The following is a 24430-nucleotide window of genomic DNA, read 5'->3' as shown; positions in this document are numbered from 1 at the left end:
TAAAAGCCCGCCCGCAGTTGGATATGCCCCTACATGTTCCTTGACAAGTGACGAAAAGCTTAGCTTGGTAATTTCCCAGCACGCTTCGCTATCATACCTGGCTATTGCAGTGGCGTTATTAGGAGAAAACAAAGCACTCCTGGGGAAATCTCTGCCTTCTATATGGACTTCCCTCTAATACATCTACATACACTGCTTAAGTTAATACATTTGACCCATATTTCCCTGAATACAGCAATGTAGGAAGCATAACGTTCTCTATTGTCATTCCTTCATCCCTGTAAGGAAAGCTGTAAATCAGCATCAGATGGTGTATGCATACAAGCTGCAGCTACTGTAAGTAGAAGCACTTAAATATATATTACAATCTGCACTACGGGGGCAGGAAGAGGAGGAGCGATCAGGATTTGGATTTCTCTTATGTTAACCACATAACAGCAGAGTATATGTGTTTATTACAGTCACACACAAACAGCAGGGAATCCTGATCTGTGGAAGCCATATATGAGTAGAAGCCTCCCAATCCTGTTTATGAACTGTGAGTATTCATCAAGCCCCAATAGGTTGTCTCAGGCAGTGCGAGAGAGAATAATGCTGGCAGCCCGGCACAGAACATCAATGGATGTCTAGTAATAATATTATCGTCCCATGTAGCCGGCTACTGCACTCACACAAGTGTCATTTTCCCGATAGATAGGGGGAATATCGGCTTATTTATATAGTAGTGTTTGTTTTCTACGCTGTAGCAACAGTTGCAACCTTGGTTAACAAACGTGTTTGATCGCTACTTATTGTATTTACATAGCATACTTGTGTGTGATTCCGAATCTGCGATCGCACAGCAGTAGTGGAATGGACACGGATACAAGGTGGCACACAAAGGGTGGCTGGAGATGTTTGTGGGGGAACGCTATAAATAGATCTTCCTCTCTCCGCGCTGCCAGCCCTCTGTGTGTAATAACTGATGATGCCCGGGCCATCTGTCACGGTTCTGTGTGTGGGTAAAAGGAAGGCTGATTGCAATAGAAATAATCTTGGTAATGCATATATGTTTATGTAAGGATCGCCGTACAGCCACAGGGAGGATTACAGGTGTGTGGAAGCACCATCAGGGTGAGGAATAAAAAATGAAGAAAACCTGCACTGCTAAGCACTATGTATGTGCTCTTGCATAGTAGACTGGACTTCCACTTTTCTGGGCCGCACTATACGGCTTATATAATGTTTGAGGTCTGGATGCCCTTTTTGTTTATTTGATAATACTGTCATATTAACTACAAGTTACAACTACATTGGATGGACATCGGAAGCTGATGGCTAGCATGAGGCTGAACTTTGCTTTTTATTCGTCCAGCTTCTTATTCACTTCTTATTCAGAACATGTTACATTAAATCAATTCAATCAAGTTAGATCACTAAGTTAACCTTAAATAAACAATAAATTGTGATTCTTACGCAAATTTAAATTGGATTTTACCTGGTACATCAAGGATTTGGGCATAAATAGGGCGGTAAAGCGGGCACAAGCACCACATTTTGTTCTTTTAAATAAGTAGCTGTAGGGGATGCAGTCAGAAAGCCGACGGTCGAAATGCTGACCGCCGGCTTCCCGACTGTCTAATCCCAGCAGGGGTCTAATGATAGGCGTTGAAATCCCGAAGCCAATCATTATCCCTGTGCCAAGAGCCCGATGCTCGGCATACCGAACGAAGGTAAGCCGGGCGGCGGCCACGGATAGCCGCGCGGGGCGGAGGGTAATGTTAGGGGCTCCCGGGGGAAACGTAGGGCTAGGCTAGGAGAAGGGGGGGTTAGAGTTGGGCAACCCCTGGGGGGAGGTTAGTGTTAGGCACCCCCCAGGGAGACTTAGGCTGCAGGAACGGGGGGGTTAGGTTTAGGCACTTAGGGGGGGTTAGGGTTAATCATTACTTACCTAAATCCCCTGTCGGGATCTTCACCCCTGCCGGGCTTCCAGCTGTAGTTGTGCAAGGGTTAAATAGCCTCGGTCAACAAATTTGACACTTGGAACCCACAGAGGGTGGTCACTTACAAATGACCCACTTGCCATTTGTCTTGATCAACAAGGATTTGGGGACTAGTAGGGCGGTAAAGCGGGCACAGGCACCAGATTTTATTTTAGATAAGTTGCTGAAGTTGTGCAAGGGTTAAATAACCTTGGTCAACAAATGTGACACTTGGAACCCACAGAGGGTGGTCACTTACATGTGCCACTTGCAATTTGCCTTGACCAACAAGATTTAGGGCATAAATAGTGTGATAAAGTGGGCTCGGGCACCAGATTTTGTTATTTTGAATAAGTAGCTGTAGTTGTGCAAGGGTTAAATAACCTTGGTCAACAAATTAGACACTTGGAACCTGCAAAGGGTGGTCACTTGCCATTTGCCTTGACCAACAAGGATTTGGTCATTAGTAGGGTGGTAAATCGGGCACAGGTAAAATATTTTGTAATTTTGAATAAGTAGCTGTAGTTGTGCAAGGGTTAAATAGTCTTGGTCAACAAGTTTCACACTTGGAACCCACAGAGGGTGGTCACATATATATGACCTACTTGTACTTTGCCTTGACCAACAAGATTTTGGGAATAAATAGGCTGGTAAAGCGAGCACAAGCACCAGGTTTTGTCATTTTGAATAGGTAGCTGTAGTTTTGCAAGGGTTAAATATCTTTGGTCAACAAATTTTCCACTTGGAACCCATAGAGGGTGGTCAATTACCAATGACCCGCTTGCCATTTGCCTTGACCAACAAGGTTTGGGGCATAAATAGGGAGGTAAAGTGGGCTCGGGCACCAGATTTTGTTATTTTGAATAAGTAGCTGTAGTTGTGCAAGGGTTAAATAACCTTGGTCAACAAATTAGACACTTGGAACCTGCAAAGGGTGGTCACTTGCCATTTGCCTTGACCAACAAGGATTTGGTCATTAGTAGGGTGGTAAATCGGGCACAGGTAAAATATTTTGTAATTTTGAATAAGTAGCTGTAGTTGTGCAAGGGTTAAATAGCCTTGGTCAACAAGTTTCACACTTGGAACCCACCGAGGGTGGTCACATATATATGACCTACTTGTACTTTGCCTTGACCAACAAGATTTTGGGCATAAATAGGCTGGTAAAGCGAGCACAAGCACCAGGTTTTGTCATTTTGAATAGGTAGCTGTAGTTTTGCAAGGGTTAAATATCTTTGGTCAACAAATTTTCCACTTGGAACCCATAGAGGGTGGTCAATTACCAATGACCCGCTTGCCATTTGCCTTGACCAACAAGGTTTGGGGCATAAATAGGGTGGTAAAGCGGGCACAAGCACCAGGTTTTGTAATTTTGAATAAGTAGCTGTAGTTTTGCAAGGGTTAAATAACCTTGGTCAACAAATTAGACACTTGGAACCTGCAAAGGGTGGTCACTTGCCATTTGCCTTGACCAACAAGGTTTGGGGCATAAATAGGGAGGTAAACCAGATTTTGTTATTTTGAATAAGTAGCTGTAGTTGTGCAAGGGTTAAATAGCCTTGGTCAACAAATTTCACACTTGGAACCCACAGAGGGTGGGCATATACATATTACCCACTTGTAATTTGCTTTGACCAACAAGGTTTTGGACATGAAATATGGCGGTAAAGCAGGCACAGACACTAGATTTTGTAGTTGTGCAAGGGTTCAATAGCCAATAGTCAACATATTTGACACCTGGGGTCCTTACCCAAATTAGTAACAAGCCCGACACCTCGGAGCATGGTCTGGTATTGGAATACAAATTTTAAAATCGGTATGGGGTTCCCCTTATTTTCTGATTACCAGCACCAGGCTGGTTATAGGGGGAAGGGGGGAAAACACTATAGCAGGGAGACACACTTAGCATAATGTCCCCCTGCCATCACATTATCCATCTGCAAACTATTCATCACAGTTCTGGAAACCCTTGGAAAGTTGGTATCCTGGCAGTGGCGTAATGATGGGGTGCATGTGGGGCACCTTGCCTTGGACACCATCTAACAGGCCCAGCAGAGAAGGAAGCCGTCAGCCAGGGCAATGTCCAGCGCTGTGATCAAGTGTTTAATCCCAGTGCTGCAGTCCGGTGAGATGTGTCCCCATCAGGACACATCAGTGTCCGCCGCTGGGACAGTATGTCTGTTTCCAGCACTTGTCAAGGACCAACGGTGGGTGACATATGGCACCTGCTGCCAGCTGGGTGCAGCTCGCAGACCGCCGGCCATTGAAGAGCAGTGACAATTTTGAATTTGAGCCAATCCCGGCGTGCAGACCGGTAGCCAATAGAAATCGGCCATGGCAAGCCAACTGGCTATGCTCTTGGTGTCTGACGTCAGACGCTGCTGGGTGGAAGAGTCAGTTTGGTGGAAGCGCTCAAAGAGCTCCAGTGGCCGTGGAAGAGTCCAGAAGATAACGGGCTCAAAAGAAAAGAGCTCCGGCGGCTGCAGAAGAAGCCAGAAGACATCAGGCTCAAGAGTAAGGATCTCCGTTGGCGGTGCCGCTGGCCAAGACGGGCCAGTGGCAGAAGAATGCGGCTGAGTACCTAAGAGTGCTGTAGTGGTAGGGAAGTAAAAGAGCTAATGAAGCTCTCCACCTCTCGCTAGACCACCAGGTTGTCGGGCACTAGGCCCTTGGGAGTAATCAGGCCTTAGACCTGTGGCCCTGATAGGCGGGCATTAGGCCCGTACTCACGAGGTTATAAGTGACCTTGGGCAATAGGCCAAGGTCACAAATAAGGGGGGTGTAGTTTTTTCAACTTTCCCTGGGCGCTAAACACACTAGTTATACCCCTGGACCCCAGTCACTGCTACCTGAGTGAAGACTGGTGTGCCAGTGGTAGTTGGCCAGCTCAAGGTGAAGGCTAGAGGTATCCCTAAGATGGTGGGAGTCGGCCCACCTCGGGTGAAGTACACATAGTGGTCGTGGCTGAACTAGGGTTGGTTCATTTAAAGACTACTGGACTGGTAAGTCTAATTCCAGTGCGGTTAAACAGGGGCGCCACCCCATAGAGGGCGCGCCCCTCCTAACATCCCGATTTTAGTGGGACAGTCCCACTTTTCGGGCACTGTCCCACTGTTCCACTAGTGGGCCGGAGTGTCCTGCGGGTGGTCGGGAGGTTGGGCACCCTGGACACCGGAGGTTGTGTGCCCGACCCCGGGGTAGCTGAAAGGATGCTGTGTGCATGCGCTCGGCATCCGTTCAGTGCAGGGAGAGGACTGGGGGAAGCCCAGCTAGTGACGGAGTGCTGGGCTCGCCCCCTGCCTGACGTTACATGGGAGGCATGCCATGCGGGCATGCCCCCAAATAACGTCATTTAGAGGTGTGGCCTGTGGTATTTAGGCGACGCCCCTGATAACGCAATGCAGTGTAATAGCTGAAAAAGTTTTGCCTATGAATACCCGGCAGAAAAAAGTGCAGAATCTGGTTTTTGAGGTGCAAAATTGCGGCAACCCCTCTAAGCCCTTTTTACACCCCCCTTGACGCTAATTGCGTCAAAAAATGCAAAAAAAACCCCACAAAACACATCCCAAATAAGCACTTAAATAAAAAATCAAAGTGGGGACACAAAATCAAAAAGTAGCAAAATAGCTTTTGGGGGTGTCTGGAAGTATGGGGGAGGTGTATTTTTGATTGCATGTGGTTGCTGAAGGTGCTATTTAATGCTTAACTTTAGCAATTTGAAAATATGCTTGCACCCATTTTCATGTACCCCAAATTTGATGGGGAAACTTATTAACCCCCCAAAAAAGTTGCAAAATGCTATTCTTCACCACTTGCTCAAAGACGCTGAATAGCGCCTATTGAGACCATTTAAAAACCCCACATACCTTCAGCAGGGCTAATCGGGGGTACCTATAGTGAACGGTGTGCAATCGGGAAGCTGGCGCATGGAAGCCCGACAGCCGGCTTCCTGACTGCTTTATCCCGGCGAGGGTTAAATGACAGGCTTCTAATTCTAGACGCCTGTCATTTTCCTGACGCCGGGAGACTGGCGCCTGGCATCCCGATCAAAGCCGCAAGGGAAAGCCGCGATGGGGGGGGAGGGTTAGGTTTAGGGCTCCTGGGGGGGGCTTAGGGTTAGGCACCCCCCCGGGAGGTTAGGGTTAGGCTAGGGGAAGAGAGGGTTAGGGTTAGGCACCCCTGGGGGGGAATTAGGGTTAGGCACCCCCCCGATGGACTTATGTTTAGGCGGCGGGGAAGGGGGGGTTAGGGTTAGGCACTTAGAGGGGGGATTAGGGTTAGGCACTGGGGGGAAGGTAAGGGTTAGGCACCCCTAAGGAGGGTTAGGGGGGTTAGGTTAGGTTAGTTCATACTTACCTGCGGACAATCGGGATCTTCAGCCGTGTCGGCCTGCCGCTGCCGGGATTTGATTTGGTAAATCGTATTTATTCCACAGTGAACATTGGTCAGAGCATCTTTAGGGGGGTGTCAGGCTGATTTGCCCAAAAACGACATGACTTTTCGCCGATTTCCACTTCGCCGGGTCCCGTTTTTGCACATTTGCAATTGAACACGGGGATATGCGGGGACGCGCACAATATTTTTTCGGAGGCAAAACCTCCGTTGATGGCGAAAAGTCCAGCCTCAGACTTTTCGCTCCAATTTACGCAGTGTTGCTTATTTGAGTGTTATAATCACTAATGCAGCAATGTGTATAAACTATGTCCTGGACCGGCATTGTATTGTACTGTAAGTCACTGGTTTCTAGTTCACTTATTTGTTTATGTACTGTGTAAGGCACTGCGGAACACTTGCGGCACCATATAAATAAAGGATAATGATAATAATAATCTCCCCTCCCTCCCAATCCACTTGGTTCAAACTGGTAGTAGATATTGATAAATAGGGGGTACCCCATGCTGATTTTCCCCTCTAATTTCCAATACCAGACCAGGCTCAAAGGTCTGGGGATGATTACTGATTTGGGGGGCAAGTGTCAAAGTTATTGACTAAGACTATTTAACCTTTGCACAACTACAACTACATATTCAAAGTGACACGTTCTGGTGCCCACTTTACTATCCTATTTATGCCCCAAACCTTTGGCTGAGACAGAGACCCTGATTCAGAGCCGGACGCTCTGACAGAGCGCTCGCTCTGAATCAGGGCTGGTCTTTTTTTTTTTTAGAGCGGCCTCCTGGCCGCTCGCATAGCTGTGGGTTACCACCCACAGCTATAGCGAGCGACCATCGGACTTGCGACGAGACCCTTGTGGTAGGGTCTCGTTGCCGCAAGCCCCAGAGAGCTTTCCGCTCAAACAGAGCCGAAAGCTCTCCCACTGACATCACTTGTGATGTCAGTGGGGCCGCCCCCAGACGGTAGGCGTTCTCTTGGGAAAGCCTCCGTCTGGGCTGCCACCCCCCCCGGCCCGTCCACCAAAGGGGGCGTGCTGTCACTCAACATCGACAGCACGCCCCCTTTGGTACGAGATCCGGGTCTCGTGCGTGCGCACGCCGGAGCCGGCTCCGTCGTGTGCATACGCTCTGGGCCACCATCGACCCGCTTGCGAGCGCTCAGTGCTTGCGACCGGGTCTGAATCAGGCCCAGAATCTGTTAAAGTTAAAATCTGCACAACGCCATTTTGCGAATGGCAACAAGACGCCATTTTGCGAATGGCCGCCCAACGCCATTTTAGCAAATCTCACACAATATCAGTACATACGGCGATGTTATTATTTAGCACCGTGCGTCTCCTAAGCAATAGAACACTATTAAGTCCTTACCAAAACTATACGTACATTTATTAATACCCATAATAGGAACAACCCTGCAAAACACGTACCACGGTGTACTCCACAAACACGTAGACGCACAACGCTAACTAGCGTATTTTCTTAATATCCCTACACATACACATTGCACACTTACATAGAAAGGTTCCCTAGCATTAAGGTTAATATCCAAGGTTATATTCAGTATTAATTATGCTATGAAGTGATTGTATTTAAGATCTAAGGTTTAGTACATGATAAGCAGACAGCGTTTGGTGCTATTCTAAACCACTGTTTATTTGCAGACTTCCGGTTCCATCGGCAAGGAAACCACAACATGCGTCTGTGAATTATGGATCATAGAGAGGTAGGCATTGAAATGTACTCTGTAATGTAATGTTTATTAGCCAGTTTAGACTTGTTCTTCGGCGGGAAAGCGGACACAAAGAGCTGTTGGAGGCTGAACTATTACAATACAAACTGACCTGTGAACTGCATCGTAACAGAAGAACCAGGAGGAAGTACCAATGGGATTATGTCAACTTGTTCTATTGTATTGCCTATCTCTGCAAGGGTTTATATGCAAGCATAATGGATCTAGTAGTTAGTCATCTTTCCTTTCTGTTGACGGAGGTTTCATAGTTGATGCCGGGAAATCTGGATCCAGAGCGCATGCGTATGTATTGACTGTACCTTGTGATTGTATAATCTGTTTGCGCTAATTGTATTTAGATCACAGCGTGTAACTATATGCTTTTTGTTGAATAATATCTTTTTTGTGCTTTGGAACCACAATCAAAGTCTGGAAAGCAATTATTTCTTGTGCGACTTACAACGCTAAAGAGCGACATTTTGGGTATAGAGATCATTAGGTATTCATAGTTGGGGGCTCGTAGAGTGAGATCATGCTGCCAATTTACACGGTAACACACGGTTATCGGTCCCTCATCAAAGGGTGGTGGCGCCATACGCAGGAAAGAACACATTACGCCTTCGAAAACCTGCTACCACTTGATGCTGAGAGACCGCTATCCGTTATTGTGTGAGTTCAAGGAGTGCTGATTAGAATCCAGTGACAAGGAAGGAAAAAGTTTGTTTTCCTCCGTTGATAAAGTTTTGTGTTAAAAGGGGAAGTCACACAATAGCGTACGCATATTTCCTGTATTGCTGCCACGTGTTCAAAATGGTTATTGTATGTATAGCGTGATTGCTTGTTAAAACCTCTGAGTTATACTATATTAAGGGAAAAAGGGTTTTATTTTCTGCGCAGAAAAGGTGTGTAATTGAAACGTGTGATTGTAAAGGCTCCTGTCTGTTAAGCCTAAAATAGTGGAGGTTACTGTCTGTTAAACCTCGGTGGAAACTCGGTAGGTGCCTGACGGGCCGTATAAACTACTGGGCCAGTGTACAAAGCATGTACATTGTGGTTTAGGTTATCAAGAAACTAAGGAGTTTCTTGGTCCGGCATCTATTAATCGCAAAGTCCATTGCTCAGTTAGGTTCTTTGGGCAATGCGATCGGACCGCATGGTTATATAAACCGTGATTGTGAAGTGGGTTGTCGTGGGAGTGAAACTGCTGGCAAGGTTAGGAGTTATTGGAACTTCTAGATGCTACCAGTGGGAGTAAACTCAAAGCAGGAAGCGAGCGACGGAAGCTTGAGTTAATATCGTCGCAAGTAGAATAATTTGCAATAGGTGGTTATTCTGCACCTCATTATACAAGCCGACTGTAACGCCAGGTGGGTCTGCTGTGTATAACGGGAGGGAGTACGTGAATGTAGCTCACTGAAAATTCTCTAGAAATTGCCAAGCATTTTCTCAGATGGGTGCGAAGCAATCTCTAGTAATGGTCGATGATGTGCTGCAGATGGAAGGGCCGTTAGGGTCGGCCAGGTATGTTATGTTTAAAAAGTATGGTGCGTACGCTACAGCGTATTGCGACATATGGGTCAAAATGACCAAGAAATGTAAAACACCTTTTCCTAAGATTGGTAGTTTTGATTTGGAGGTTCTGAACAATCTCAGAGACAGTAAATGTTTAGTGAAGTCTCTGAAGAAAAGGGTAAAGTTTAACGATTGCTTGAAGTTGTGGCAGCACGAGGGGGAAATGTGGCTTAGCGGTGTGCACGCGATGCAAACCAGCGTCTCGTTCACGACGCAAGGGAGCGCACATGCAAATAGCGTTGCATGCGCGCCGCAAAGTAGCGCACATGCACAGCAATGTAGTGTTGCGGAAGGTAATATCAGTAGTGCATGCGCACCACCACCGCCCTATGCGGATGGGGGTGAAGGTACAGTCGATCTAAAAACTCATAATGTAACAAGTAACTTGTACCCTCTTCTAAGTAACTATAAGGAACATGTTTATGATGCAGATGATGAACCTGTTGTGATGTCCGCTCTTTCCTATGTTGCACAAATGTTAAATGTACCACCACAGCAAGCACAGGTAGCTGCCCCGCTAGTGCCAGAAATGGAGGTATCCCCACCAGTGCAGGAAGTATTAACACCCGCCTTAACAGTAGCGGAGATTACTAATACCATACGTAGTAGTAGTAGGCTGAACCCTCAACTAAGTAATCAGACCAAAGGTAGCATTATGGCAGGCATCCATCCCGTCCGGACAATAACTGTTCCCAATGGGAATCTGAATGCACATGGTGTGGTGGCCACAAGGGATGTAGCGATGCATTGTCCATGGACAAGAGCAGAACTACGTTCCATAATGACAGATTTCCCCGACCCTAGGAAAGAACTAGCAAAGTGCCAGAGATTTGTAAAGGATTTAGGTAATGCTCATGAGCCAACCAATAAAGATTGGCGAGTGGTATTACGGGCATGTCTTCCACACAATACTGACGTGAAAAAGTTTATCACGGCCTCTGTATTGGATGGAGATAGTCCCATAACTGATGCAGGTAATCAGGACAATATAACCCACATTGCTAACCAATTGGCTGTATTTTTCCCATTAATTGTAAACTGGAGTAAAATCTTCACGATTAAGCAGAAAGAGAGTGAGTCTGTAGCAGATTATTTTACCAGAGCGCTGCAGACTATTACCCAATACACAGGCATAGAGGATATAAAAGACAACATCCATCACAGGGAAATGACAATCACAGTGCTTAGAGTGTCTTAAGGACACTCTAAAGGCCTGGGTTCAGACCTCACATCTTGGGTGGAGGGGAGTTACAGTGGACAAACTCAGGGAATCTACAATTGAACATGATAAAAACATCTTTAGGAAGAGAGAAATGCAGAGCGAGAAACTAATGGCTGTTAGTATCCAAGCTCTGGAAGGAATGCAAATAACACCGCAGCATTCTTACCACACTCAGCCACAATACACCTACCCCATACAACCTCCAAACCCTTATCCCTATACACAACCACAATCTTTCCTCATTCCCCAACCCACACAACAACAACCTTTCACAACACGTCAACTACGAAGGTGTTATAGATGTAACAAGGAGGGCCACATAAGTAAGTTCTGTAAGGCTAAGAAATGGGAAACACCAAACCAGGGAACATCGACATACCTACAGAAGGGGTACCCACAACAGTCAGGACAATTCCAGCCATCACCTGCTCACGTCGCAGCAGTGAACGCTTTGCTGGAAGAAGATAGTCAGCTCTAGGGGTCAGGTCACACCTGTAGTCTACAGTCAGTCAGGTTAACTGGGGATGTTAGAGAAGAACCTGTCATGTTAGTTGATGTAGCTGGTACTAAACATTCTTTTCTTGTAGACACAGGGGCGACCAGATCAGTGATAAAATCTCCATCTAATTTACAGGTGACCAGCAAAACAGTACCAGCAATGGGTATAATGGTAAAGTGCAACATTATCCTTTAACCAAATCTGCAGAGGTTACTATCGGTCCATTGCATACCAGGCATTCCTTCCTCCTGGCAGCAGTGGCCCCTACTAACCTACTGGGAAGGGATTTGTTATGTAAAATGGGGTGTGTCATTTATTGTACCCCTGATGGTATATTTCTAGATATCCCAGAGAGAGTTGCGCACGAGGTGAAGGATATAATGGACACTCCCCAAAGGTTAATGTTTCACTCTACCGGTTCAGATAAAAATTCATCTCAGGTAGAGCAAATGTTATCCCAAATACCAGGTTCACTTTGGACCAAGGATGGACAGGACACTGGATTGATGGCAAATGTAGCTCCAGTAATGGTAAATCTACAAAGTGGTAGGCAAGCTCCAAAAATTCCCCAGTACCCATAAAACAGGAAGTAGATATAGGGGTTTATCCCATAATTGAGCAGTTATTGCAACAGGGAATTTTAGTCCGTACAGCGAGTGTAGCTAACAGTCCCATCTTTCCTGTGAAAAAGAGTGGTGGGAGGGGTTATAGGCTGGTACAGGACCTTAGAGGGGTTAATAAGGTAGTAGAGAGCCAATTCCCCATAGTGCCGAATCCAGCTGTTATCCTAAATGCAGATCCCACCAAATGCTACCCATTTTACTGTCAATGACCTCTGTTCCTCTTCATCCTGTCTGTCAGTACCTATTTGCATTTACATACAGGGGGGTACAATACACATGGACACGATTGTCCCAGGGCTTCATAGACAGCCCCAGTATCTTCTCCCAGGCCTTACACGACTGTATACAATCTTTTCAACCTGCCAATGGATCTGTTTTAATACAATATGTGGATGATTTATTGTTGTGTTCTGATTTGTTTATGTCATGTTTAAATGATACTAAACTTTTATTGTTTCATCTCTCGCAAACAGGACACAAGGTTGCTAAGGACAAACTACAGCCATGCCAGTCCAGGGTTAAATACTTAGGACACTGTCTAATGCAGGGATTACAACATCTGACTACTGACAGAATCCAGGCCATACGCACCATGACACTGCCGCAGAACCAACAGCAAATCCGTACCTTCTTAGGAATGTGTGGATACTGCAGAATGTGAATCCCAGTTTTTTCTATTTTGGCTTTACCATTACAGGACTTAGGGCTGTATTCAGAGGCGGCCGTACGGTCTACGACCGCCTCGATGTTTGTCTAGTGCGCATGCGCACGAGGGAGCCGGCTCCTTCGTGCGCATGCATGAGACCCGCTACAACTGACAGCGCTGGTCGTAGCGGGTCTCTTTCCAAAGGGGGTGAGCTGTCGATGTTGATTGACAGCTCGCCCCATTTGGAAGGCAGGCCGGAGAGGTGGCAGCCCAAACGGAGGCATTCCCATGGGAATGCCTGCCGTATGGGGGAGGCCCCACCGACATCACTAGTGATGTCAGTGGAGAGCTTCCAGCTCTGACAGAGCCAGAAACTCTCCGGGGCTTACGACAAGTGAGACCCTACCCTAGGGTCTCGTCGTAAGCCCCGATGGTCGCGATGGCCAATGACCATCGCGACCATCACCCTAGTGGTCGTTAGAGCTGTGGGTGTTAACCCACAGCCTAACGACCGAAACAGAGGCGGCCGGTCAGGATGCAAGCGGCCACCCAGTTTCTGAGCGACCGCTTGCATCCTCCGACCGCCTCTGAATGAGGCCCTTAGTCTCTTCCTCAAAGCCCAAACATGTTGTACACACAGAGGAAACAGAGCAGGCTTTCCTTAACCTTAAGGATAGTCTGACAAGAGCACCTGCATTGGGAATACCTGATTATGAAAAACCTTTTGATTTGTATTGTACGGAAGCTGAGGGTTATGCAGCAGGTGTCCTCACACAAAAACATGCTGATGCCAGTAGGCCCGTAGCATACTACAGTGCACAATTGGACACTGTGGCAAGATCACTGCCAATGTGTTTAAGAAGTGTAGCAGCAACTGCTCTATTGGTCAGTAAGAGTGAGGATGTAGTACTAGGCCATGATATGATTGTCTATACACTGCATGCTGTATCTGCTTTGCTAAATTCTGCCCAAACCAAACATGTCTCCTCAGCTAGATTCACGAAATGGGAACTAGCCTTAATAGCACCTGCAAACATCACCATTAAGTGGTGCAGTACGTTAAATCCAGCAACGTATTTACCATATGTGCCTCAGGATGCGCAATGGGTGGAGAGAGGTGAGTCGCTGGCGGAAGGTGGGTTTTGCAGGTATACTGATGCACATGATTGTATGGAATATTTAAATCAGACCTTTACTGCAAGACCTGACATACAGGATACACCTTTAGAAAATGTAGATGTGACATTTTACACGGATGGGAGTTGTCATAGACAAACTGATACTGGAGAGTTATGTACAGGTTATGCTGTTGTAGATGACGAAGACATCATAGGAGCCGAACTCCTTGGTCCACCCCACTCGGCCCAAGTGGCGGAACTGGTGGCACTAAGGAGAGCATGTGAATTAGCAAAAGGCAAATCTGCTAATATCTACACTGACTCTAGGTACGCCTTCGGGGTAGTACACGATTTTGGTGCTCTATGGCATCTGAGAAATTTTATAACAGCAGCAGGCACACCAGTCGCACACTCAATACATATAAAAGGACTATTGACAGCTATCCAAATGCCTAAAGCAGTAGCCGTCATGAAGTGTAAAGCCCATACATGTGAAGACGATCCGGTGTCACTGGGCAATTACAGGGCAGACGAAACCGCCAAATGAGCAGTAGGTCTAAGAGTAAAAATGCCAAGTAATCAAACGATGATGTAGAAATTAATTGAGATGCAAGATTTGTGTTTCATTCAGGAAAAGGCAGTCTGGAGGTCTAAGGGATGTGAGCAAGAGTCCTCTGGACTCTGGAGAGATGGACAAGGTAAGCCAGTGGCTCCCAATGCGTACTACCCAAGCCTGGCTGAGGCAGCGCACGGTCTGACTCACCTGGGAAAGCAAGGTATGTGCAAGTTGGTGAGAGCATACTGGTGTGTACCGGGTTTTTCTTCCCAATTGGAAAAGAGAGCAATGTCCTGTTTGACCTGCTTGAGGAAAAACATTGGGAAAATAATCCCTACCGAGCCATCCCACATTCCTCTGACCGACGGACCTTTTCAGGTAATACAAATTGATTTCATCCAATTACCACCCTGCAGGAATCTCAAGTATGTATTAGTGTGCACTGATGTTTTCTAATCGGGTTGAGGCATACCCAGCTGCCACTAATACTGCTGCGTTTACTGCTAAAAAGATTGTTCAGGAGTTTGTATGCAGATATGGTATCCCTAGAATTATTGAAAGTGATAGGGGTACTCATTTCACAGGTGATGTCTTCCAGAACATGTGTAAGTTGATGGGTATTAATAGTAGACTTCACACCCCTTACCGACCGCAAGCCAGCGCCAAGGTGGAGAGGATGAACAGTGCTATTAAAAATTAATTAAGATTATGGCAGAAATTGGACTGGGGTGGTCAGAAGCACTACCACTTGTCTTTCATAGTATCAGGACAACTCCTAGACCCCCTCTCAATCTGTCCCCCTTTGAGATACTGTTTGGTAGATAACCCCATTTGATTATAAGTCTGCAGGAAGATTTGGAAAGTAACAACGAGGTTACTGTAAGGTATCTTATAACAATGAGTAAACAGTTAAAACAGCAACAGCAGAAACTGAAATTGTTATCACATGATATGCCTGAAACAAACTGTCATGATGTTGAACCTGGAGAATTTGTTATGATCAGAAATTTCTTGAGTTCAGGTTGTTTGACAGATCGATGGAAAGGTCCGTATCAAGTGTTGCTGATGAGTACAACTTCCTTGAAAGTGGCACAGAGAGATACCTGGGTCCATTCCACTCACTGTAAGAAGGTGGAGAGACAAGGCAGAGTCGAGGCAGATAATGTGGACCTGTCAATTGCGAGTCTGTTCCGGGAGGGTTAAAGGTTACAGTGAGATACCTGAGCTAAAGAAATTTGTAGATCATTGTTTTCAGCAATGGAGTGGCCTGCTGTGGTTATTTTTGTGTTTTCTCACAGAGTTTTCATCATCCTGGGTTGTTTCGGGATCTCTGTTTTCTGTGACGGAGGACAGAGATCGGAGAGGGGCGCTGATGGTGATATTGATGGAGTGGAGTTGGGAGAAGGAGCAATACAGTCACAAGGGCGGTATCTGACCAAACCCAGTACAGTAATTGTTAAGAGATCTGCTTTTGTGGAAACTCGGAGACAGTGTGAAGGTCTATCGTCTGAAGATTATTGAATTTGTGAGTTATGTGGGTCCCTAGTCGATGAGAGATGTATCCAACGGTGGCAGCCTAAGAATAACCCGTATTGGGGTGGGTATGCTTTAGAAGATTATCATACCATGGTAGGCAAAGTTTTAAACCAAACTGACTGTTGGGTATGCTATCATGTGCCTCAAGGACAACATAATGTAGGGTTAGTGCCATTTCCTTTAAATGTCTCTGAGGTTTTAGAATTGCGAAAAGAGGATGCACTGGATGGAAAATTTCTTATGCCCTGAACCACCTCATTTTAAACTCCACCAGTACCAAGCAGATAGATCACTTTTATGTTTGAACATCACCAACTTCAATAAACCAGGAACATGGGAGGTGACTGGGAATAACCAGACGATGACCTCACTAAGAGCTGATAGTGAACTTATAAATTTCAAACTTTTACGCACAATTAGAACAGGTGGAAGACACTTCCGGTATAAATATACACTACGTTCCACCAAGGAAATGGTTGGTAGGGTACCAGAAGGGTACTGTGCCATGGTAATGCAACCAGAAACTTGTATGAGTCAAATGGGAGAACCTGAAATAGGATCACTGGCTAGGGAAATGTGTTTAACGATAATGATGTTTACTATTCCTTATATACTCAATGATGATGTGTATTTTATATGTGGTAGAAAAGTGTATAAAAAAAGGCTCTCTACGAGTTCTGAAGGTTTGTGTTATCTGGGAAGAGTAGTTCCAGAAGTTATGACCCTTACACATGGTGAAATGCTTGGTATTCATAAAAACACACCATCACCATATCTTCACACACAGTATGAACACCGTGACAAAAGAAACATGATACCTAGTGATGTACAGAAAGCCACACAGTTAATTAGTGAAACAACTGGATTTCAAATTTTAGTAGCATTGGTTCCCACCAGGATCGCTCGGGGTACTCTAAATTTCCGATATATTCAAGATCTTGCTAAATTAATAGATAATATCACTGAGATGTGTGATGACACATTTAGGTACATAGGTATGGAGTTACAAGCTTATAAGAAAGAACTTGTGCAACATAGGCTTGTGTTAAATTATTTAACAGCTGTCACTGGAGGGTACAGTGTGACCTTAGCCACCCAATTTGGTGTCAAGTGCTGCACATATATTACATATAATACTAGTGACCCCAAGGAGGTGATAGACCGGAAGATGGACGATATTCTGCAGCTGAAATGGGAATTTCGGAAGAACCATAATGCTTCAGTGGCTGAAATAGAGGAGAAGGTAGAAGAATGGGTTTCATGGTTGAACCCAGTGAAATGGTTCTCCGACCTAGGAGAGTGGGTCCAGGAAATAGTTGCTAATACAGGTAAACTCCTGATCCTTATATTGGTTGTCATCTTAGTAATTGGCTTATGTGTCAGATGTGTTCCTACTGTGTTGAAATGTGGAAAATGTAAAGATAAGGTAGATCAAAGGAATTAAATTATGATGGTGGTCAGTAGTAACAATATGAATACTGAGGTAAAAGAAGGACTGCATTACAACCCTGAACTAGAATGTACCATCAGATGATGTATAGATTTTGCCATGCATTAAATGTATTATGAAATGTTTTTAAACATCTTAAATAATGTGAATCCCTATCCCCCTTCAAGACTTCCTTTATAGGTTAGGTGCATCCCCACATCTTTCCCATGATCTCCCAAGATCCGCGGTGTGCGTATAAGGGTAGTGTTATGTCCCTCCCAGATACACATTATTGATGGTTTAAGAACCACCTTGTGCCATGCCATAATATAACATTAAATAATATGTCATAGTGTAAGACTAAAAATAAATTTAAGACCAGAGTGTGATAGCGTATTGTTTGCTATCAAAGGGTGGACTGTCGAAGCCGGATGATTGGCTGAGACAGAATCTGTTAGAATTAAAATCTGCACAACACCATTTTGCGAATGGCAACAAGACGCCATTTTGCGAATGGCCACCCAACCCCATTTTAGCAAATCTCACACAATCTCAGTACATACAGCAATGTTATTATTTAGCGTTGTGCATCTCCTACACAATAGAACACTATTAAAAGTCCTCACCAAAACTATATGTACATTTATTAATACCCATAATAGGAACCCTGCAAAACAGGTACCACGGTGTACCCCACAAACACGTAAACGCACAACGCTAACTAGCGTCTTTTCTTAATATCCCTACACTTACACATTGCACACTTACATAGAAAGGTTCCCTAGCATTAAGGTTAATATCCAAGGTTATATTCAGTATTAATTATGCTATGAAGTGACTGTATTTAAGATCCAAGGTTTAGTACTTGATAAGCAGACAGTGTTTGGTGCTATTCTAAACCACTGTTTATTTGCAGACTTCCGGTTCCATCGGCAAGGAAATCGCAACATGCGACTGTGAATTATGGATCATAGAGAGATAGGCATTGAAATGTACTCTGTAATGTAATGTTTATTAGCCAGTTTAGATTTGTTCTTCGGCGGGAAAACGGACACAAAGAGCTGTTGGAGGCTGAACTTTTACAATACAAACTTACCTATGAACTGCATCGTAACAGAAGAACCAGGAGGAAGAACCAATGGGATTATGCCAACTTGTTCTATTGTATTGCCTATCTCTGCAAGGGTTTATATGCAAGCACCCTGGATCTAGTAGTTAGTCATCTTTCCTTTCTGTTGACGGAGGTTTCATAGTTGATGCCGGGAAATCTGGATCCAGAGCGCATGCGTATGTATCGACTGTACCTTGTGATTGTATAATCTGTTTGCGCTAATTGTATTTAGATCACAGCGTGTAACTATATGCTTTTTGTTGAATAATATCTTTTTTGTGCTTTGGAACCACAATCAAAGTCTGGAAAGCAATTATTTGTTGTGCGACTTACAACGCTAAAGAGCGACATTTTGGGTATAGAGATTATTAGGTATTCATACCTTGTTGGTCAAGGCAAAGTACAAATGGGTCATATGTATGTGACCACCCTCTGTGGGTTCCAAGTGTGAAATTTGTTGACCAAGGCTATTTAACTCTTGCACAACTACAGCTACTTATTCAAAATGACAAAATCGGGTGCCTGTGCCCACTTTGACACCCTATTACATGCCCAAAATCTTGTTGTGCCAGGTAAAATACATTTTAAATGTGTATAAAAGACTCAATTTATTGTTTATACAATGTAAACTTAGTTATCTAACTTGATTTAATTGTTTCAATATAACATGTTCTGAATAACAAGTTGGAGGACGAATAAGAAGTGAATAAAAAGCAAACGTCAGCCTCGTAGGGCACAAAGCTTAAGTGCACAGGATAATGAATATTTTAGGTTAATCTAGTTACAGTTGAGGGTTAGGGTAATCGATTCTGTAGTCCTTTTTGCCCAGGAGCTGACATCTCTAGTTATGGCTTGATGTGCAGTATGCTATAACCTAGCAAGAGAATAAAATGCATAATGCAAAATGCTTCTCTATGAAGGTCATATACCATTTCCTGAAGGTGGAGTAAATGTATTCCATTTATAGATTACATTTGTTTCTGTTGTACATTTGTTTATATATTTTATAGTATAGTATATTCCTGTTGCACCATCAGATCGTGGTATAAGCAGACATGCAAAAAAAAATGTTCATAAACCGCAATTAGTAGAAGATGCTTTAAATCTGTTCCCTGCAGGCTGCGCAGCTGCTGTGTCATATGCTTGTTCCAAACTTTGCATATTATTGTCTGTTTTTATAAGGAGATTTCTGTTTACTAATGTACAGTATGAGTCATTCAGCACATGTTGTACAGCCCCGGCCAGATCTACCTCTACGCGCTCTCATTGGTTATTGGGCTTTAAAGGGGCGTGGCCACGCAAGTGTTTTGGTTTAAATGCCATGCATGCATTCTCCTTGCGGTCGGAGCTCGCTGGCACCGGCAGCTCTTGGGGCCGGGCCGGGGTGTGTACAGTGTAGTGTGATGGTGATGTGCTCGGTACACAGCTTGCAGGCCCTGGGAGAGTTGTTATACCGCACCCGCTGAAAGCAACGCCACGCTGTAAGTTGCTGTGCCAACGGCGTGTACATAAAGCAGTGACAGCGGAGTAACTATACCAACTTTCCTCCCCTAGGGCCCTGCATGTGACCTGAGCATCCAGCCTGTGTGTCGGAGAGACCGGACAGGATGCACTGCAAACATCTCCGCACTGAATACATGAAACGATTCAAAGACCCGCACTGGGATGCCCACAGGAAATGCTATGAGGAGATGCTGAGGTACAGGCTGGCACGCCGGCTGCTGGAGCACGCACATAAGCCCTGGCTGTGGGAAGGATGGGAGGGAAGCTCAGATTCAAGCAGCGGGCACTCCACACCCCCAACAAAGCCATCAGAGCCAGCTCCTGCAACCCACCAGGCAGCAGAGGCCGCTCAGGTGTCCCAGAAGCTCCCACACACTGATGACCCTGATGTGCAGCCAGCAGACCCAGAGGTGCCCACAAATGGCCATGGTCCCTTCACACAAGGTATGGTTTAGTGACAGTGTTATGGTGCTAGATGTCTACAATGGAGTGCTCTAATGTGTAAAGCTGGGGACACACTATGATATTTGAATGATTTGCCTGATTCAGACGAACATGAAATTGTCAAGTGTGTATGCACGCTCCCGTGGTGTTGTCTGTCACATCTTTAGGTCGCCCCTACATGCAGCTGAATCTGAAAATCTCTTTACATTTTGTTAAAATCGTGCAGTGTATAGGCACTACCGGCCGATATGTTATCTTAATGATCTAACGACTGAACGTTGCATAGGGTATTTGGAGGATTGCACAATGGCCCTGATTCAGAGCCGGACGCCTCCTGGCCGCTCGTATAGCTGTGGGTGACATCACCTGTGATGTCAGTGGGGCCAGCCCCAGACTGTAGGGAACGCCTCTGTCTGGGCAGCCACGCCCACCAAATGGGGCGTGCTGTCACTCATAATCGACCGCATGCCCCCTCTGTAGCGAGACCCATAGCGACGGCTTGGCCGTCGCTATCCGGGTCTCGCGCATGCGCACGACGGAGACGGCTCCCTCGTGCGCATGCGCACTTGGCCAACATCGACCCGCTTGCGAGCGCACAGCGCTCGCGAGCGGGTCTGAATTGGGCCCTGCGTGTACACACAATATAGTTTGTCTGGGAGTTTAAGGAAAATCGGGATGACCATCGCATCATTAGCACAATGTAATAGTGTGTACCCAGCTTGAGGTGCTGTAATGTTCAGGGGCCCAGGGCAGGTCAGTGTACCAGCTTCTGGGGTCTGAGGTCCATCTTCCTTTAGGAAAAGTAGAGCATAAACAGCACTCAGTAGTTCTGTTCTAATCATGATTATAACTAGTATAATGGAGCTGCATATGCCAGGTCATCTCAGTCTCCTCACCCCGCTCTTCCCCCATCCTGCCCTTCTCTATGTCTGCCCCCTCACCTTATCCTATTGTCCATCAAGCCGACTCCCACTCTGATACTAACCCAAATTCTGGAAGCCAGACTTTCACTCATGTCTGTACCATCTCCCTCGCAGTGGGAGCTGTTGGGGCGAGCGCTGGTTGGTATATACAGTAGTAGCATGCACCTATATGCACACACATATACAGTGGTGGCAGCGGCATGTATCTATTATATAGTGGTGGTGACACAGTGGTATAATGGGGTCTTGTATAGTTCTGTACACAGTCTCCATTATAGGAGACACACGGGTACGTTCTTCAATCTGGGAAGCTGGGAAGGAGAAGACACGCAAAGAACCGCACATGTGCAGTAGCACACTTGCTCAAGTCGGAAGTCTGGCCTATGGCCACTCTGGGTCTTAGGGCCTCATTTAGACCCAGTCGCAAGCGCTGAGCGCTCGTAACTGGGTCGATGTTGACCCACTGGGCATGTGCACGTCGGAGCCGGCTCAGACGTGCGCATGCGCGAGACCTGGCTAGCGACGGGCGCTCCGTCGCTACTGGTCTCGTACCAAGGGGGGTGAGCTGTCGATGTTGAATGACAGCTCGCCCCGTTTGGGAGGCGGGTGGGGGGGTGTCCGGCCAAACGGAGGCTTTCCCGACGGAACGCTTGCCGTTTGGGGGCAGCCCCACTGACATCATTGCCGATCAGAGCAGGGAGCTCCCTGGAGCTTGCGGTTGCCGAGACCCAACCTTAGGGTCTCGTCGCAAGCCCTGATGGTCGCGATGGTCTTGACCATCACCCTGGTCGGTTGCTAAGCTGTGGGTGGTAACCCACAGCTTAGCTAGCGACCAGGAGGCCGCACTTCAAGATCCAAGCGGCTGCCCTCATTCAGAGCCCTCATTCAGAGCGATCGCTTGCATCTAACGACCGACTCTGAATGAGGGCCTTAGTGCCCAGAGACAGAAATATAAGATGCAAGAAACACAACTATGGAATTCCAGTTAATACTATGGGCGTGATGCATTTGCGGGAATTTAGCTCTTGGGCTAAATGCTTTGCTATTCATTTACTTCCTGCAAATAGCCCCAAGGCCACACTTATCACAGATTTCTGATTGCACCTTCCTGAGACGTGAGCAGAAATCTGCATTAAGCATGGCTTCGGGGTTATTCACGATCTGACAGCTGCATTGCACCTGGGAGCTGCAACATAACGCGGCTAATACAGGGCATTATTGTTGGAAAAAGTGTCCGTCCCGTGTATGAATTAAATCGCACCCTATGAAACAGGAGAATATAAAAAATATAATTTATACAAATGCGCAATGGGAATATGTCTCTAAAATAGTTTAGTTTTTCTTGTAAGGTATTGCCATAAAATAACTTCTGTTTGTCTATTAAGGGGCCTATCCGTTACCCGACTTTGTGACCAATCCGACTAAAACCTCCTGTTCACAAAGTCGAGTAATGGCTAGCCATCAAGGACCAGCAATGCGCATGCATGCTCGGTCCTTACCGTCCCCGACTGTCTACTGAACATGCCCGTCAACCTGACAACGCTCGTCAGGTTCGGCATGTTCAGAGATAGGAGGTCGGGCTCCTTCACAGACAAGCTTTTTGTAATCTAGAATAAATTCATTTACTAAGGGGGAGATGTATCAACTGTTGTAAAGTGGACAAAAAGAGAAGTTACCCATAGCAACCAATTGGCTTCTTCCTATTATTTTGTAGAATTACAGTGCATCCGGTAAGTATTCACATCACTTCACTTTTTCCACATTTTGTTATGTTACAGCAGTGGCGTAACTAGGGTATATGGACCTCTTGGCAAATTTCGAAATGGAGGCCCCCCCTGATGCAGTGCCCCCAGTAGTAGTAGTCCACAGTAGAGGCCCCCCCCCGATGCAGTGCCCCCAATAGACAACACACGTGTTAAAAAATAAAATAAAATGCCACTTACCTTAAGCCCCGCTCATGCTCTCGCCGCCGTCTGCACCACTGTAGTCCTCCCGGGCTGGCGCGCTCTCCCATTACCCACTGCAGGAGCCGGAAATCGGAACTCATGAGTGAGCTTCAGCCCAGCTCTTGCAGTGGGCGCAGCAGCCAATGAGTCTGTCTGACTCTTATTGGCTACTGATTAACACACACACAGCTGCCGGGCGGCGGCGATGTGTATGCAGCAGCAGCCAGTGAGAGTCTGTCTGACTCTCATTGGCTGCTGGCTGGTTAACACACACATTGCCGCCGCGACACTCTCTCGCTCCGGAGCTCACTACAAAAGGGCCAGCTGTCGATGTTGATCGACAGCTCGCCCCGTTTTGTAGGCGCGGCGGGGGGGTGGTTACACAAACGGAGGCGTTCCTGACGGACATCAGCAATTATGTCAGTGGGGAGCTTCCTGCTCGATCAGACCAGGAAGCTCCCTGGGGCTTGCGGTTGCCGAGATCCAACTTTAGGGTCTCGTCGCAAGCCCCGATGGTCGTGATGCTCTTGACCATCGCGACCATCACCCTGGTTGGTCGCTAAGCTGTGGGTGGTAACTCACAGCTTAGCTATCGACCAGGAGGCCACACTGAATTAAAAAAAAGAAGTGGCCGCCCTCATTCAGAGAGAGCGATCGCTTCTTGTGACAGCCTCTGAATGAGGGCCAGAGTCTTCACACAGTGATTGACAGGAAGTGTCGGTTTGGGGGTGGTGGTCAGAGAAATGCAGGCGTGCCTGTGCTTATGAACGACGTTATAGGGGCGTGCATAATTAAGCCCCTGCGTCGGCATATGCAGCCTGAGCACTCACTGCGTGCAGGAAGTTTAGCAGTTTGTGAGTGAAGGTCAAGTACACCACAACTGTGCGTATGGGTCCGATGGCTCTCAATATTACCGATGTTTTCGCTGTTTTGCTAACTAATGCGAATCATATATTTAAGAGAGAGAATGAAATGCCTAAAGTGGTGCACAATAAAATTAAAATATAACTTTTATTGACTTATATTAATATTGTCATATGAGACAAATTCAGCAGCGAAAATTTAAAAGGTAAGTAGTGAAAAAAAGTGTTGAATATAGTGATTTAAAATAAATGCAACGATCCTGTACTTCCACAAATACATATATAATCCACTATATTGAATGTGTTATATATTACCCCTTCTGTATTATATAACATATATATGGTATCTACTCCT

At 46.0% G+C, this 24430-nt stretch overlaps 1 protein-coding gene across 8 annotated transcripts in view; it reads left to right on the top strand.

The window, feature by feature from the left end:
* Nucleotides 1-403: 403 nt before the first annotated feature.
* The window catches only part of CCSAP (centriole, cilia and spindle associated protein), a 44342-nt gene continuing 20315 nt past the window's right edge, over nucleotides 404-24430 (top strand). For 6 of the 8 annotated variants that reach the window (XM_088472509.1, XM_088472515.1, XM_088472514.1 and 3 more), the window contains exon 1: nucleotides 19732-20343. In XM_088472509.1, the coding sequence (XP_088328635.1) occupies nucleotides 20004-20343 (340 nt within the window). In that variant the 5' untranslated portion in view covers nucleotides 19732-20003. Of the gene's footprint in view, nucleotides 539-19731; nucleotides 20344-24430 lie in introns of those variants that run through there. The other 2 variants (XM_088472511.1, XM_088472510.1) reach the window with 2 other exon arrangements.

The sequence above is a fragment of the Taudactylus pleione genome, unplaced genomic scaffold (assembly GCF_031769625.1).
Source record: "Taudactylus pleione unplaced genomic scaffold, aTauple2 ptg000125l, whole genome shotgun sequence".
Lineage (NCBI taxonomy): Eukaryota > Metazoa > Chordata > Amphibia > Anura > Myobatrachidae > Taudactylus > Taudactylus pleione.
This window is presented reverse-complemented; position numbering and strand designations above follow the sequence as displayed.